Source organism: Zymoseptoria tritici, chromosome 1 (assembly GCF_000219625.1).
Source record: "Zymoseptoria tritici IPO323 chromosome 1, whole genome shotgun sequence".
NCBI lineage: Eukaryota > Fungi > Ascomycota > Dothideomycetes > Mycosphaerellales > Mycosphaerellaceae > Zymoseptoria > Zymoseptoria tritici.
In genome coordinates, this window is record NC_018218.1 from 5459178 (window position 1) to 5471800 (window position 12623).

General features: G+C 53.3%; 6 protein-coding genes across 6 annotated transcripts; 2 read left to right on the plus strand and 4 right to left on the minus strand.

Moving 5' to 3' along the window:
* Nucleotides 1-337: 337 nt before the first annotated feature.
* MYCGRDRAFT_102916 (uncharacterized protein) lies at nucleotides 338-791 on the plus strand (the record flags this gene model as incomplete). Its single annotated transcript, XM_003856703.1, has 1 exon — nucleotides 338-791. The coding sequence occupies one exon, from the start codon at nucleotides 361-363 to the stop codon at nucleotides 658-660; it is 300 nt and encodes a 99-aa protein (XP_003856751.1).
* A 3811-nt stretch (nucleotides 792-4602) lies between these two features.
* MYCGRDRAFT_29087 (uncharacterized protein) lies at nucleotides 4603-5339 on the minus strand (the record flags this gene model as incomplete). Its single annotated transcript, XM_003856883.1, has 3 exons — nucleotides 4603-4765; nucleotides 4996-5118; nucleotides 5203-5339. Coding segments are annotated over 3 exons (423 nt in total), but the record flags the coding sequence as incomplete, so codon positions are not given.
* Nucleotides 5340-6239: 900 nt separating this feature from the next.
* Nucleotides 6240-8000, plus strand: MYCGRDRAFT_107719 (uncharacterized protein; the record flags this gene model as incomplete). The annotated part of the gene is made up of 1 exon (XM_003856704.1): nucleotides 6240-8000. One exon carries the CDS (start codon nucleotides 6255-6257, stop codon nucleotides 7998-8000), a length of 1746 nt encoding a protein of 581 aa, XP_003856752.1.
* Nucleotides 8001-9374: 1374 nt separating this feature from the next.
* MYCGRDRAFT_102918 (uncharacterized protein) lies at nucleotides 9375-9903 on the minus strand (the record flags this gene model as incomplete). The annotated part of the gene is made up of 1 exon (XM_003856882.1): nucleotides 9375-9903. A coding segment is annotated over one exon (522 nt), but the record flags the coding sequence as incomplete, so codon positions are not given.
* Nucleotides 9904-10967: 1064 nt separating this feature from the next.
* MYCGRDRAFT_102920 (uncharacterized protein) lies at nucleotides 10968-11522 on the minus strand (the record flags this gene model as incomplete). The annotated part of the gene is made up of 1 exon (XM_003856881.1): nucleotides 10968-11522. The coding sequence occupies one exon, from the start codon at nucleotides 11342-11344 to the stop codon at nucleotides 10970-10972; it is 375 nt and encodes a 124-aa protein (XP_003856929.1).
* A 52-nt stretch (nucleotides 11523-11574) lies between these two features.
* On the minus strand, nucleotides 11575-12547 carry MYCGRDRAFT_67431 (uncharacterized protein; the record flags this gene model as incomplete). The annotated part of the gene is made up of 3 exons (XM_003856880.1): nucleotides 11575-12247; nucleotides 12316-12429; nucleotides 12485-12547. 3 exons carry the CDS (start codon nucleotides 12545-12547, stop codon nucleotides 11747-11749), a joined length of 678 nt encoding a protein of 225 aa, XP_003856928.1.
* Between the last annotated feature and the right edge of the window lie 76 nt (nucleotides 12548-12623).

The following is a 12623-nucleotide window of genomic DNA, read 5'->3' on the forward strand; positions in this document are numbered from 1 at the left end:
GCAAGGCGAGTACCTATTCCTTCCCGCCGCGTGCCACCAGGAAGAGAGAGAGACGGGAGAGAGCGCGAGAGGAGCAACAAGCGATTCTCGTCTCGTCTGTTTCCTTGATGATGAGATGAGTCCAAGTTGATTGATTGCGCACTCTCCGTTGCCGCCTCGTGACTGGTTGATGTTCGATATTCGCTCTCCGGAATCCGAGATGCGAGGCTCCCAAGGCTCCAAATGACGAATCGATTCCCAGCACCCCGCCGTTAGCGCGTGCTTTGGTCAACAGTCACTCGTCGGGTTGGTCGGGCTATTCCTGTAACCGACCTCGACCTTTCATCCAAGACCAAGATCCAATTCAAATTCTCTGTCGTGATGTCGAAGACCTGCTCGTGCTGTCTTTCCTCACAACCGAGCGCTCTCGGCGAGGCTTGCGTCTTTGGCGTTTTCAAGGCGCAATCCCCAGACTTTGGTGGATCGTGGAGAGCTCCTTCGTCTTCCGATGTCACACCGTGCCATCCGACGCGCTGGACGACACAGCAAGGAACTCAAGACGACGAGCCAGCTACCAGGAGACCGAGTCGCGTGATGAGTCCAGTCCAATGCGCTGGCACTGCGAGTTCGGAGAGCAGAGGGATTTGCAATGGTCGAGACTGGTCGGTGTGTCTCGAGTAAAGTCGATATGCGCTCTTCGACTTCTGGTTCACCGTTGTTTGAAGCCGGTCCGTGATTGCGGTAGCGATGCCACCGTCGTACTGCAGGTTGAATCCTTGCGCCTTCGCTTTGTATCGTTGCTGGGATTCGAGATCTCGCTCTTCTGCCCGAGTCGTCCGAGAGGGAGAGAGATATGTTGGGGGCCGAAAAGGTTGATCTTCACAACGGCACGTACCCGTTCGCCAATTGTTGCAGATGCAATAGTGCTAGTGCGCCGGCAAGTTCAAGCAGATAGACGATGGTTCTCGTGTTGCTTGTTTGTCAAAGGGAGAATTGGTTGGAGACACGTCGACCCGCAGTCTGCATAGAAGGCACGGAGAAGTTGAGGCATGTACCTAGTCTTTCCGAAGGAAGTGCACTTGTGTGCAGTAGCAGCGAATGATCAGAGGTCGCCATAGCTTATAGTCTACTTGCTCATCGCTCGTTTCCACCCGCTTGAGATCTCGCCGTCCCGCACATGCATTGCTCTTGCGCATGATAGCTTGCATATCGGCTTGCATATCTGTCGGGCTAAAGCGGAGGATTCGGCTTCGATGGCTCTCTCCATCAATGGACCGACCCACATTCGAGTCGTCCTCAAGAACCGATAGGGATGCCATTCTCCGATTTCCATCTCTCTCGGCTGGGCAATCACCTCCGCGAACAATTCGTCCGTAATCGCGGTCAACGTCGACGCAGCTGCAATCTGGAAAGCTTGGACAACTTTCCTCTTGCGCAATCTTCCAAGCGCTCATGCAAGGATTCGAGCCAATAGCGTCTGGGGATGACTTCTTCGCCACCACAACCTCAAAGGAAGCTCTCCCATTTCAAGACAGGCTGCCTTGATCATTGCCGCTCTGAGCGATTATGGCCGCGGAGACCAGCTCGAGGTGACGTATAGCAAACATACCCCATCCGTATGTATTGACCTATTGCAGATGGCCGAGAGCTGTGAGCGATATCAAAGCATGACCTTGACACTGATCGACCATGAAAGCAAGAGAAATGCACACGCCTCACGAGCTCGTCGGACAAAGCCTTCTGCCGAGTGGCTCATCCCGCCTCGTGTCACCGAGATACCCCGCCGTGTATATTCGGACATACACCGAACAACTCCACGCGAAGGTATCGCTCCAGAAGTCTGGTAGCTCGCGTCCAGACCAGAGAAAGGATGACCAGAAACCTGCGCGAGAGCTGCTCCTCCACTTTTCCGTATCTTCATCAAGGTGGGTCTTCCATCGCAGTCGGAACTCCGACTCTGCAGCTGCACACATGGCTCGACAGCGGGTAGCTGCTGAAGCCACGGCGCGCCGCCACCCTGCAGGCAAACCACTTGTGCTCCACGTCTGCATTGCTCATCCTTGATCGTCGACTGGAAGCTTGAAACATGCCCCAGATTGTTCGGGTCGGGCTCAGATCGTCTGGTGAAACGGTTCTCCGCTTGCTGCACAAAACGCTTGCTCGATTTCCTAGATTGTCATCGTTGATCACACGACTTTGGCGTTCTTCCGGACTTTGCGTGCCGGCGCGGCGATGCTATCGACGTTGCTGTTTGGCTCAAGCAATACGGCATGAGCTGCAGGTCTCACTTAAAAGCTGACAGGCGGCTGGCGGCAGCGCGAGATTTTTGTTGGATGATCACTAGGCTGATGACGACCACATACGAGAGCGACTATTCTCATAGACTTCACAACAGACAAGCACGTCCGTCCCATTCTGCCAATGCTCATCATTGTCGATCCACCGGCATCTCCAGCAAGTATCCGCCCAAAACCTGGCACAGATGACCAAAGAGCAAACGCCCCGGGTCACATGGACGTTCTGGACCGTCCATTCCACTCTTTCGCAGCAAACGACATCTCGCGAGTAGGCAATATCGTTCACCGCTCCCCACCAGCGAATCACGCGCTCCCTCGCGAGCACGTAACAGACACCCGACGGAGTGGTTCGCGAAGCTGCAAAGTCGAAGGATCCTTCGGCTACACCCGATGTCTCGAGGCTGATGAATCTGATATCCTCCGAACGGCAGACTCGGCCTCCATTCGCCTGCCGATTACCATGTACATACGAGTATGCCAAGTCATCGCGAGGCTCATGGTCCATTTCTGCATAAAGTCCTTCCCGTTCCGTAGAGAACAAAGTCGAGGTCATGCAATGCAGAGACCAGCATTGCACATTGCACATGGTCACGTTGAAGAAGTGGAGTTTCGACTCCACATTTTGATCTGTCGTTCTTGGATATTGTCGGAGCTTTCGTGGTCATCCCACGTTTCTTGTATTGTTTCATGTACTCATGTATGCGGAAGTCTGTACCATGGAAAAATCTTGTAAGCCTCGACGCGAGAGCCGCTTTTCGGGTTGTGATTTTTTGCATGTGATTTGATCTAGGGTCGACGGCGTGTAGGTTCCCGGTTGTCTCGCAGAGTTCCATCCGGTCAACCTGAACATCGTGTGTGGCTAGGCGTCGAGTTCAAGCATTGGTCGAGCGTGTGGCTGTGAATCAACCTGCCGCTTCGTTGACATGAATTCTGCCGTTGAAGGCGCGCGATGAGTAGGCGTAGGCGTCTTGCTTCCACTTCACTTCTGTGCAATGTGATGAATCTGAGAACCTGAAGTATTCTAGTACAACGATCGAAACGACTTGTTTCGACTGCGGTGCGTCATTTTGACTGACGGCCGTCAATTTTGACTGACGACCAGCAATCTTCATTGACATGAACGTGTGTGAAGAACATATCGGTCGGAAGAAGTGGGGTCGTCGATTCGCAAAGCCAACACCTCAAGTCTGGCAAAAGTGGAAGGAGCGCCCACCAAAATTTCAATTCACTCAACTTCGACCGAAAGTGGAAGGAACGACGAATTTCATCGAGTTTATCAAAAATCAACATATCTCAACACAACCTCGACCAAAAGACTTGTCGTTTAGTTTCCAGGCTAATCCAAACGCCCCGCATCCAGTCATGCTGGCGGCGTCCTGCAAAAATTCCCGCAACACCACCCAGACCCAAAAACGGCCAAAAAACGAATGAAGTCGTTCGCAAGGGAATGAGAACACCCCTAAGACTGTTAGAACATGACAATAACGTCCAGAACGGGCCTGTACATACCACGCGGGACTCGAACCCGCAACCTTCAGATAACACTGGCAAGCAGAGTAGAAGTCTGACGCGCTACCATTGCGCTCTGTTTCGAGGTCAGCGGAGCTCATTGGGCGCAGGAGAGTGCGAATGGACTCACAGCAGGGCCTGGTGGAAATCCAACCGGCATTTTCCGAAGGTCGAGTCGGCAGGGTATATGTAGACTGCAAGATTCTGTTCCGTTTCTTCCCGAACAGCTCCGGGATCTTTCGTGCGTGGGAGACCAGCGGCGGCGGAGATGGCGTGGCGATATGCTCAAGAAGCGGCGGCAAGGTCGAGAATGAGCGATAGCAGAAGGTGGGGGAGAGAATGGTTCAGGTCGAGATTTGACGGCCCGGCACAAAGGCAAGTCGATTGCCTCTGGTCGTGGCTTTTCAGACAACCCTTGGAATCTGCAAGACCGGCATGAAGAAGCTTCAGCTGCTTGGTTCGCAGAACAGAGGTCAAGAGGGCCAACGGTGTATGCGAGTAATGCCTGGAAGTTTCGAACGGGTTGCGAATGTGGACCGCGGGACAGCAAGGCGGACTTGAGAAGCAGACGGATATATGGTTGTGATCAATTGGAGAATGTGTATCGATCGCAGCTTCATATTGATTGCGGAATGGCTCGCAGCCTAATATGCTATACTACGCAGATCAGCCAACGAACAACAGACAAGCATTGAAATACGCAAACCCGTTCCAATGCCTCTCAGTCGCTGTCAGGCTCATCCAACGCCTCATCCCGTAGCTCACCACGCTCCTCAATCTCCTCCAACGCATCCTCCATCGTATCATCCCCTGACTCGTCATTCTCCTCATCAACCTCGGAATCAGCACCTCCATCATCGCCCTCATCATCCTGATCATCCCCATCCTGGTCGTCATCTCCCTCATCATCATCTGCATCATCGCCATCTTGGTCCGCCTGTACAGCCTCGCCACCTTCGCCCTTCATCTTCTTCGCCGGTCTCTCTCCACCATCATCAGGCTCTGTCCGATCTGTGAGCACGATAGGATCACTGTTGGTCCCATTCGTGCTTCCGCCATCCTTTGAACCGCCTTCGCCACCTTCCTGGGTTGCAGCTGCTTTCTCCTCCTTGACTTTCTTGCGGTAGGTATTCCGCTTATCACATTGTATCTCGTTGTATCCTGTGGAACGTTAGTGCTTGCCATATACCGAGGAGTCTTCATCTTAGACTCACTCTTCAGCTCAGCCTCAAGTCTCGGAATGAACTCCTCCAGCTCCGCATCTTTCAGCGCTGCCATTACATCTTGCGGTGATATTGTCTTCTTGCCGCCTGCTTGCGCATTGTCGTTGGAGCTGCAAAGTCGGTCAGTATGAGTACTGAGCATATTCTGCAGCTCGTTTCGACCAAATAGCTCGTATCTCCCGCAATGTACATACTTGGAGGCGATGTAGCTGACGAAAACTGTCGCGCTCTTATGTAGAGCGAGCAGCGCATCCTTGTGAATTTGTGTATTGGCAGGTAGGACTCCCTTTGCAAGACGAGCGATCATGGACTTTGGTAGGCTGAGATCCTGCAGAATGGTCAGAACAAATCCACATTGCAATCCATCGAGACACATACATCAACACTCAGACCATCCCTGTCCTTGTCTTTGCCTCCTTTCGCGGCTACAGTCTCTGTCGCCTCCTCAGGACCGTTTGATGTCACCGAGACGTTGCTCTTCCGGCCAGGCATGATCGACCCGATAATCTGAGGAGGTCCTGTGATGGTTCTGACGATCGCTATCCTTTGGCCACAATCGTTAGATTCTTCAGGCGATGACAACGGTCGGCAGTATGCGGTGTAAGGAGGCAGGAGTGGTTGGAGTTTGGGTGAAATTCGAGACACGTGAGACGCGAAAGACGCGCCGGGATTTTTGGTTCAACGTTTTTCCGGCCGCCGACTTTTGCCAACCTCGTCCTGAGTCTGACCACCTTCTTCTTCTTCGTCTTCTTCTACATCACCACGACATCGTTCGCTGTTGGCATCATCCCTCCTCTAGCACGGCCTCAGCATGTATGACTGTCCAACGATGACGCATTGTCGGCAATGCCAGCCATCATGTGCTGTCCGCTTGATCCGCAGCGGTATCCTTGTAGTAAGACGCAACGGCGAAATGTTGTTCACGAGTCCTCCACAGCATCATTTCTGGAGAGGTACGTACGCACGCGGGCGGCTCTGCTGGTGGAGTGGACATGCGTGATGGGCTCCATTGCGGCAGTGAGTAAGGTATCTACAGACTTGCAAAAGATGCTCTCGGATTCACCAGCTGGACGGCCCCAGCATGAGGTAACGGCTCTGCAACGGTTTTGGAACGGCTTTCCCTGTCAAACGGCTGCTGTACAACACATTGAAGACTGTTGACGCAGCCTTCTTTCTTTTCTTCCTCTTCCTTTGCTTCCACTCTGGACCACTTGATCTTCAACCTACCTGTTCACTCCTTGCCAAGATGTCCGCCTCGGCGCCTCTTAGAAGTCGCAAAGGCGCCAAGTTTGACCATCCATTCCAGCAGGGAGCATCATTCGCGAAGACCGATATTCGGAGAATTGCGCGACTGCCGTCCGATGAGCGCGCGAAGCTTGTTAACATCATGTGGGTCGACAAAGCTCTCAAAGGGCAAACCGCGGAGCGTCCGAACGACGGGACGCTTTCAAGACGGCAACCGAAAGCGATGCCCGCTCTCATGTGCCCGAAGCCATCCGTCTCTGCACCAGAAACAAAGACTCCTCGAATCACTTTCGACCAGCTACCGACCGGAGTTCGAAGGCTCGTATACCAGTACTGCTGCTTGAAAGCTGAGCGGAGTCCTACCTCCCCGCTGTTGACACCGGACGCATTACGTCGCGAGTCTCGACTGCCCTCACTGTCGGAAGCATTTCCTACACTGGCGACAGAGATGCTGGCATTAATGTCTACCATGTTCAGGGGCACAACATTCGAATTCGATCTTCGCAAACCGAATAATGGATTTCTACGCTGGACTAAACATTACCCAACAGAAGCAAAGGCGACTCGAAAGCTCAAACTCAGACACTGGACCTGCTGGATCAATCTTTCCGAGTGCACCTGGTCGAATGCAGCGGGCGAGACGACTTTGGAGATGGAGCCAAGCGGAATGGTCAAAATCATCAACACTTCTACCACTCGGGACTCCTCCTCTTGCAGTTGCGAAATGGCCGATCTGCTCGACCGTCGATGCCCGGGATGGAATGTGAATAAGGCGTGGTCCTTGAGAGATTTTGCGAATGCGCTTCGACGAGACGAATCTGTCTTGATACAAGCAGCGCTGGAATTCATCTGTCTCTTCAACCAGTCTGGCATTCAAAGGGCATCGCCACATTGCGAAGCCTGCGGTCTGGGCAGAATCCACTTCCGCACACACAAGCAGGAGGGTAGAAATCCGACGAGTATCAAGATGGCCCAGCCCGTGCTAATTTCCATTCCTAAGCTTGCGCCACCGATCCAGGATGCAGTGAGCAACGAGCACAGTCCATGCAGCGAGTGGAGTCCTCGCAGCGGATACAGCAGCAATTGCAGTCCCCAGAGTTATTACAGCACTCACAGCGGACGCAGTCCTACCATCGAGCACAGTCCGTGCAGCGAACCGGAGACGCCTGCGAAGAGAATGCCCGGCGCATTCACTGCTTCGGTGGAAATTTCTACAGCGCGGCAAGTCAAAGTCACCAGTGTCAAAGAGCTGCCCTCCAGGCAACGATGCGACAGCGTGGCTTCCAACAATCTGAAGAGATCAAGCGCTCTTCGAAGGCCCGACACTCTCCCTCGAAGCTCGACCGAGCCAGCGTCCTTTCCCCCTCATACGCAGCCGCCGCCAGCCTCCACCAAGTCTCGCAAGGTCCCCTACGAGCTCGAGCAAATGCCGCCTGGCACTCCAGTCGTCCAAGCCCCGCCACAATCCTACATCGCGCCGAAGATCTCCTTTCTAGGCCGCACATCTAGCCCATCAACGCCAGTCGAAGAGAGACCGTCTCCGAGCTCGGTCCGCGCTGTCTATACCCAGCTGCCTGCGAGGAGGCTTCCCGATCTGCCTCCCCGAAAGCTTCCTGATCTGCCGCCTGCGGCTTCGGCACGACCGGTACTTCGTCTCGTCACGCCTTATGTGCAGAGCTTTTCGGACTTTAAGCGATTGCAGGATCAATGGCGGGCGGCCGAGCAGCGGAGGGCGTCGGAGTGTTGAGGGGGGAGTATGGTCTCAATATATGATTTCGCAAATCTTGGAGGGAAATATTGAATAGTTTTGACCATGTTTGACGAACGAAAGCTTTATGGAATATGACATGAGATATTCGGATACTACGTGCTCAATGAATGCCACCTCAACCTGGACTACTCTACAATCTCTCATAGACCAGTCTCGCCACAATGCGTGGAAAGCGACATGCACAGCACGCTTCTCTTCCTACACCACGTACAGAACTTGATGACTTTGCCGCCGAGATGGAAGCAGAAGAGCAGCTCGCAAAGACAAGGTTCATGAATCTGGCACACAAATTCAACGCACCATCAAACGAGTCGACTCTTTCAAACGGTCGCATCTTAATCAAGACGCCGACCCACCACGCTGAAGACTTCGATCCAGCTCAATATTTTCATCTCGACGACGATAGAAGGGTCAATCTGAGCACAAGCAGAACATCAAATCAACATGAACGACGGAGCGCCGCTTGTGAGGTCGTGAGTCGCAAGCAAGCTATGTTAGCCGTCTCCGTTGTAACGTCGACTACGCGCGAACGATCGCGTGAGAGATGTGACTGGATGGTACCGCTGAACGAGTCTGGTGATCGCCTGCCTACGAAGATAGTCGGGCGGGAAGGCATGGCTTTTGCGGACGGCGTGTTGACTGGGTTGATGGAGTACCATCCGCTGTTGAGGATGAGAGCACTGAAATGCCTGCCAGATGCGCCGAACCGGCAAGGAAGAAGACGAGGATGAGCGGCGGACTGAGCGGTTGGTGCGAGTTGATGGAAAGGCTGCTGATGTCAAAGTCAGTCGTGAGTGAAGCAAAACAGTGGGACGAGGTAGAAGGTGATCATTATTATTCATTCAGATCGTTCGACACTGTACAGAAGCCTCTGCTTAGACCTGGCGGATCCAGTTTCGCATGCCTTCATGCTGGCGGGGTGTCACGTCCCATGGGGTCAGCACTCATTCAGAGATGTTTGCTGGTCGAAGCTTACGCCGCGTGGCCGGATTCAATGGCGCATTTCGCCGCGTTCGCACTCCAACTGTACAGATCATGCGTATTCGAGGCCTCCGGATACGCTCTGGCAGTCGACGCAAATTTGTGTCTCGCGCGTCCATCATCCGGTGCCTCCAACTCTTGTCGTGATGTCTTCCTTTCACATCTCGAAAGCTCTTCATCTCCTCGGCGCACTCGGAAGTCCCAGTCCCGGAACACCACTGAATCTCTCCTCTCGCTCCGTCTTGAAGTTAATCTGCACGTAGAACTGCTTCGTATCCGCATCCCAATGATTCCAATACTTCTCCTCTCTGCGATCCACCTCCCTCGCCTGAATCTTGAACCCACACGTCTCGTACGGCTCCGCAGCGACAAGCAGGTATTGAAAGTCCTTGTCCGGAGGATCCTCCACTTTCTGCTCGTACGCACTCATGAACCGCACCTTTGGCTCGACACCTTGACCAATCTCCGGATATTGCAAGCTGAACAACAGTCCCTCTTGCCGTGTGATGGGGTCCCGAGTTTTGGTAATGCTGAAGCCAGGTCGACCGATTTTGACGACGTTCTTCTTGATTTGGACTGCATTCGCGCCTGTGTATTGCTCATCTTGCTTCTTTCCCAGCTGTGCATCCTTGGCCGCTCGTCTTGCTAGATTTGTCTGATGCTTTCGTCCTTGAGTGTGTGCGAGGTAGGAGCCATCGTTCTGGTGGACGGTCAAACATAGTCTGCATTCGAAGCTGCCGACGTGGTTTTTGAAGAAGTAGGGATCTTTGTCGAGGTCGATGGTTTCGAGCGCGAGTTTTCGGAGTCGTTCGCGGCGGTCGGCGTTGGTAGCGGATTGAGATGCGACACCACCACCGCCGAACTTGCTGCCTGCTCGATTCTGGTAGTCCATGATATTGCGATGTCGAGGTTGATGAGTCGGCGCAAGTATGAAAGTTGCATCTCGTAGACTTTCAGAGATGCCAAGCCATGAACTTTCGGAAGGCGTTGCCGACTTCACTTCAGCTCTACCATCTTCACATGTCAACGACACTAGTAAAGAAGTCTAGCAATGAGGACTGGATTTCCTTATATAAAACCAAGTAGAGCTCGATATGATACCTGGCCATACGGCTCACAGAGTACAGTGTGACAACGACATCCGCCCACAAGTAGAACGGAACTCTCGCATTTCTTCCAGGTACTATATTGTCCGGAGATTCACCAAGACCTCGCTGTAGCAGCAGAGCTTGTGCTATCTGGCTGGCATGAGCCCTCCTCCTGACATCTTGGCGCATATGGATAATCTCAAAGAACCACTGATCAATGGTGGCTTGTGTTCTCCCCTCCGGCTCTCAAGCCCTTGTCTCTCTGGAGAAGTCATGAGAGGAAACAGGCTGGCTTGGTCGCAAACACCGGATCGGGGTATCACGAAGACATATTTTCTTTTTCTCACATTTTCAGTTAGCGTTGACCACTTCACTCCGTGTGATGCTCCTTCATGTTGATAAGATGTTCTCGTTTGCATGGCGAACCAGATGACTCGCGCCAGAAACGAGCTTGCAGCGCATTGATTCTTCTTCCGAATTGGCCACTGGTCGCGAGGCTCCTGATTAGACCTGCTTCAAAAAATCGCTCCGAGCCAGCTTCACAAGTCACGCGCCCCGCCGACACTACCGCCTGCCACGATCATTTCTCCAAGAAGAAGCAGTCATAAGGACGCCAACCTTTTTTCCTAGCCAGAATGCCGTGCAATCATCCCCGCCATCACCACCTCTGGCCTCGGGACAGGGAAGTCGATATCAAGTCCTGCGAGCGCATTTGCGCCTTCTGCCCGCATGTTGCGCAGGGAAGCGCCGAGATGTTGAAGCAGCATGTTTACGAAGAACACATCCTGCGCAACTACCTTGGCGTTCTTGTATTCCCTGGTCTTAGCATCCTCGGTTTTCTGTGAGTTGCCGTGCTATGCTGAAGTTCGCCCCTCTTCAGTCATCATACTGACCACTTGCGCTTATAGTGATCAGCCCGAGGTCGGCGAAAACGATCCTCGCGGTAGAGCAGTCCCATCGATCGAAGACTCCGACTACATTCCGACCCGCGCCAGTCGTCCTGCCCGGCATGCCAGCAGTCGAACCGGCCGAAGGCATGGCCCCTTCTATCACCGCATTGTCATCACAGGGGACCATGAGCAGCAACCAGACGCGGAGAACAACGATGGTATCCCAGGAGATGAGGAACAAATTGTAAAGGATGAAGAAGAGGAAGAGGAAGAGGAAGAGGAAGAAGAGGACAGCTTTGCTGTCAAAGAGGAGCGCAAGGTTAAAAGCGAGAAGCCAGCCGATGTGAAGATGGAGGCTCATGCCGAAGTGAAGACGGAAGGATTAGCCATGCGCAGCGCCGTATCACAGGTCAAGGTGAAGTTGGAGCGAGCCCGATCCGCTGGGCCAGGAAGGCGTTGAGAAGTTGCGCAAGCCGTCCACCATGCTTTCGGCTCCTGATGCCACTTTGTCAAGGAATTGTTGGAGTATGTCCGAGTACGGAAACGGACGACGAGATGGCCCGTCACCGCGAGACGATCGAAGCATGGGACTTTGGAACGGAACTGCACACCCTGGTGAGCTCCTCTTGGATATTTCACCACGCCTGCTTTCGTACCTTTGAAACCGGATGCTGAGCACTGCTCTGCTGTCTTTTGTAACAACCTCCGAGCGGCCTGTCAGACCTTGAACGCCACGCCAAACCACGCGAACCAAATAAGGGTTCTACCAGAACCATAACAGCGCTACAAAACATAGCGCAATAAAGCTGCCCAGAATGATCCCATCTCTCCTCTTCTTACTCCCTATCCTTTGCATCAATCCGTTGATACCTGGAATCTGTGCCGCTGCTCCTGTGATCCTCCTCTGTATGCCAACAAGACTCTCTCTTTGCAGTCCAAAGCTCTCATTCACCGCATACGCCTGACTGAGCACCGAGTCTGCCATGTTATGCGAATTGTCGATTCGCCGTCGCTCATTGAGCATGTATTCCGCCTCCTGTGCCTCTGGATTTTGTGCTGACCTGTATGCATCGATATCGTTTCGAACGTTGGATAGTAAATTGGCGCGATCGCGGGCGTGTGTGATTTGGGCCTTTAGGCGTGCCAGTTCGGTTCGGTGTTGTGTAAGGATCTCGCGATGACGGGCTAAGTTGGTGGACTTGAGAGCTGAGGGAGTAGGTTCGGAGTCGAGAGTACGAGCGAGTTGTCCGAGAAGTGCCGTACGCTGAGGCGAGTCGTCAGCAAGTCCCATCGGCCACTGCATGCTTCCACGAAGCCCTCTAGCATGCATACCTTTTCGAGAATCTCATTCAGTTGCTCTTCTGTTTTGCTCTCTTCTTCGCTTGGTTTGGGCTCGATGTCGGCTTTGGATGCATACTGGGCATATGTATGAAAGAGCGCTTCGGTCTGCCCACGATATGTCAACTTCCACGCGCTCGTCCTAGCGTCAAGACTACCATACCTGAGTCTCCTGTGCTCGAGCTTGTTGTCGCAATTGAGCCCAGCCTGCTGTAGCACTCGCCATGATTGAAAGGACAGGGAAGGTGGAAAGGAGTGTAAAAGAGAAAGCTCTCTGCCTGGGCAAAAGTATCTAGGTAGCT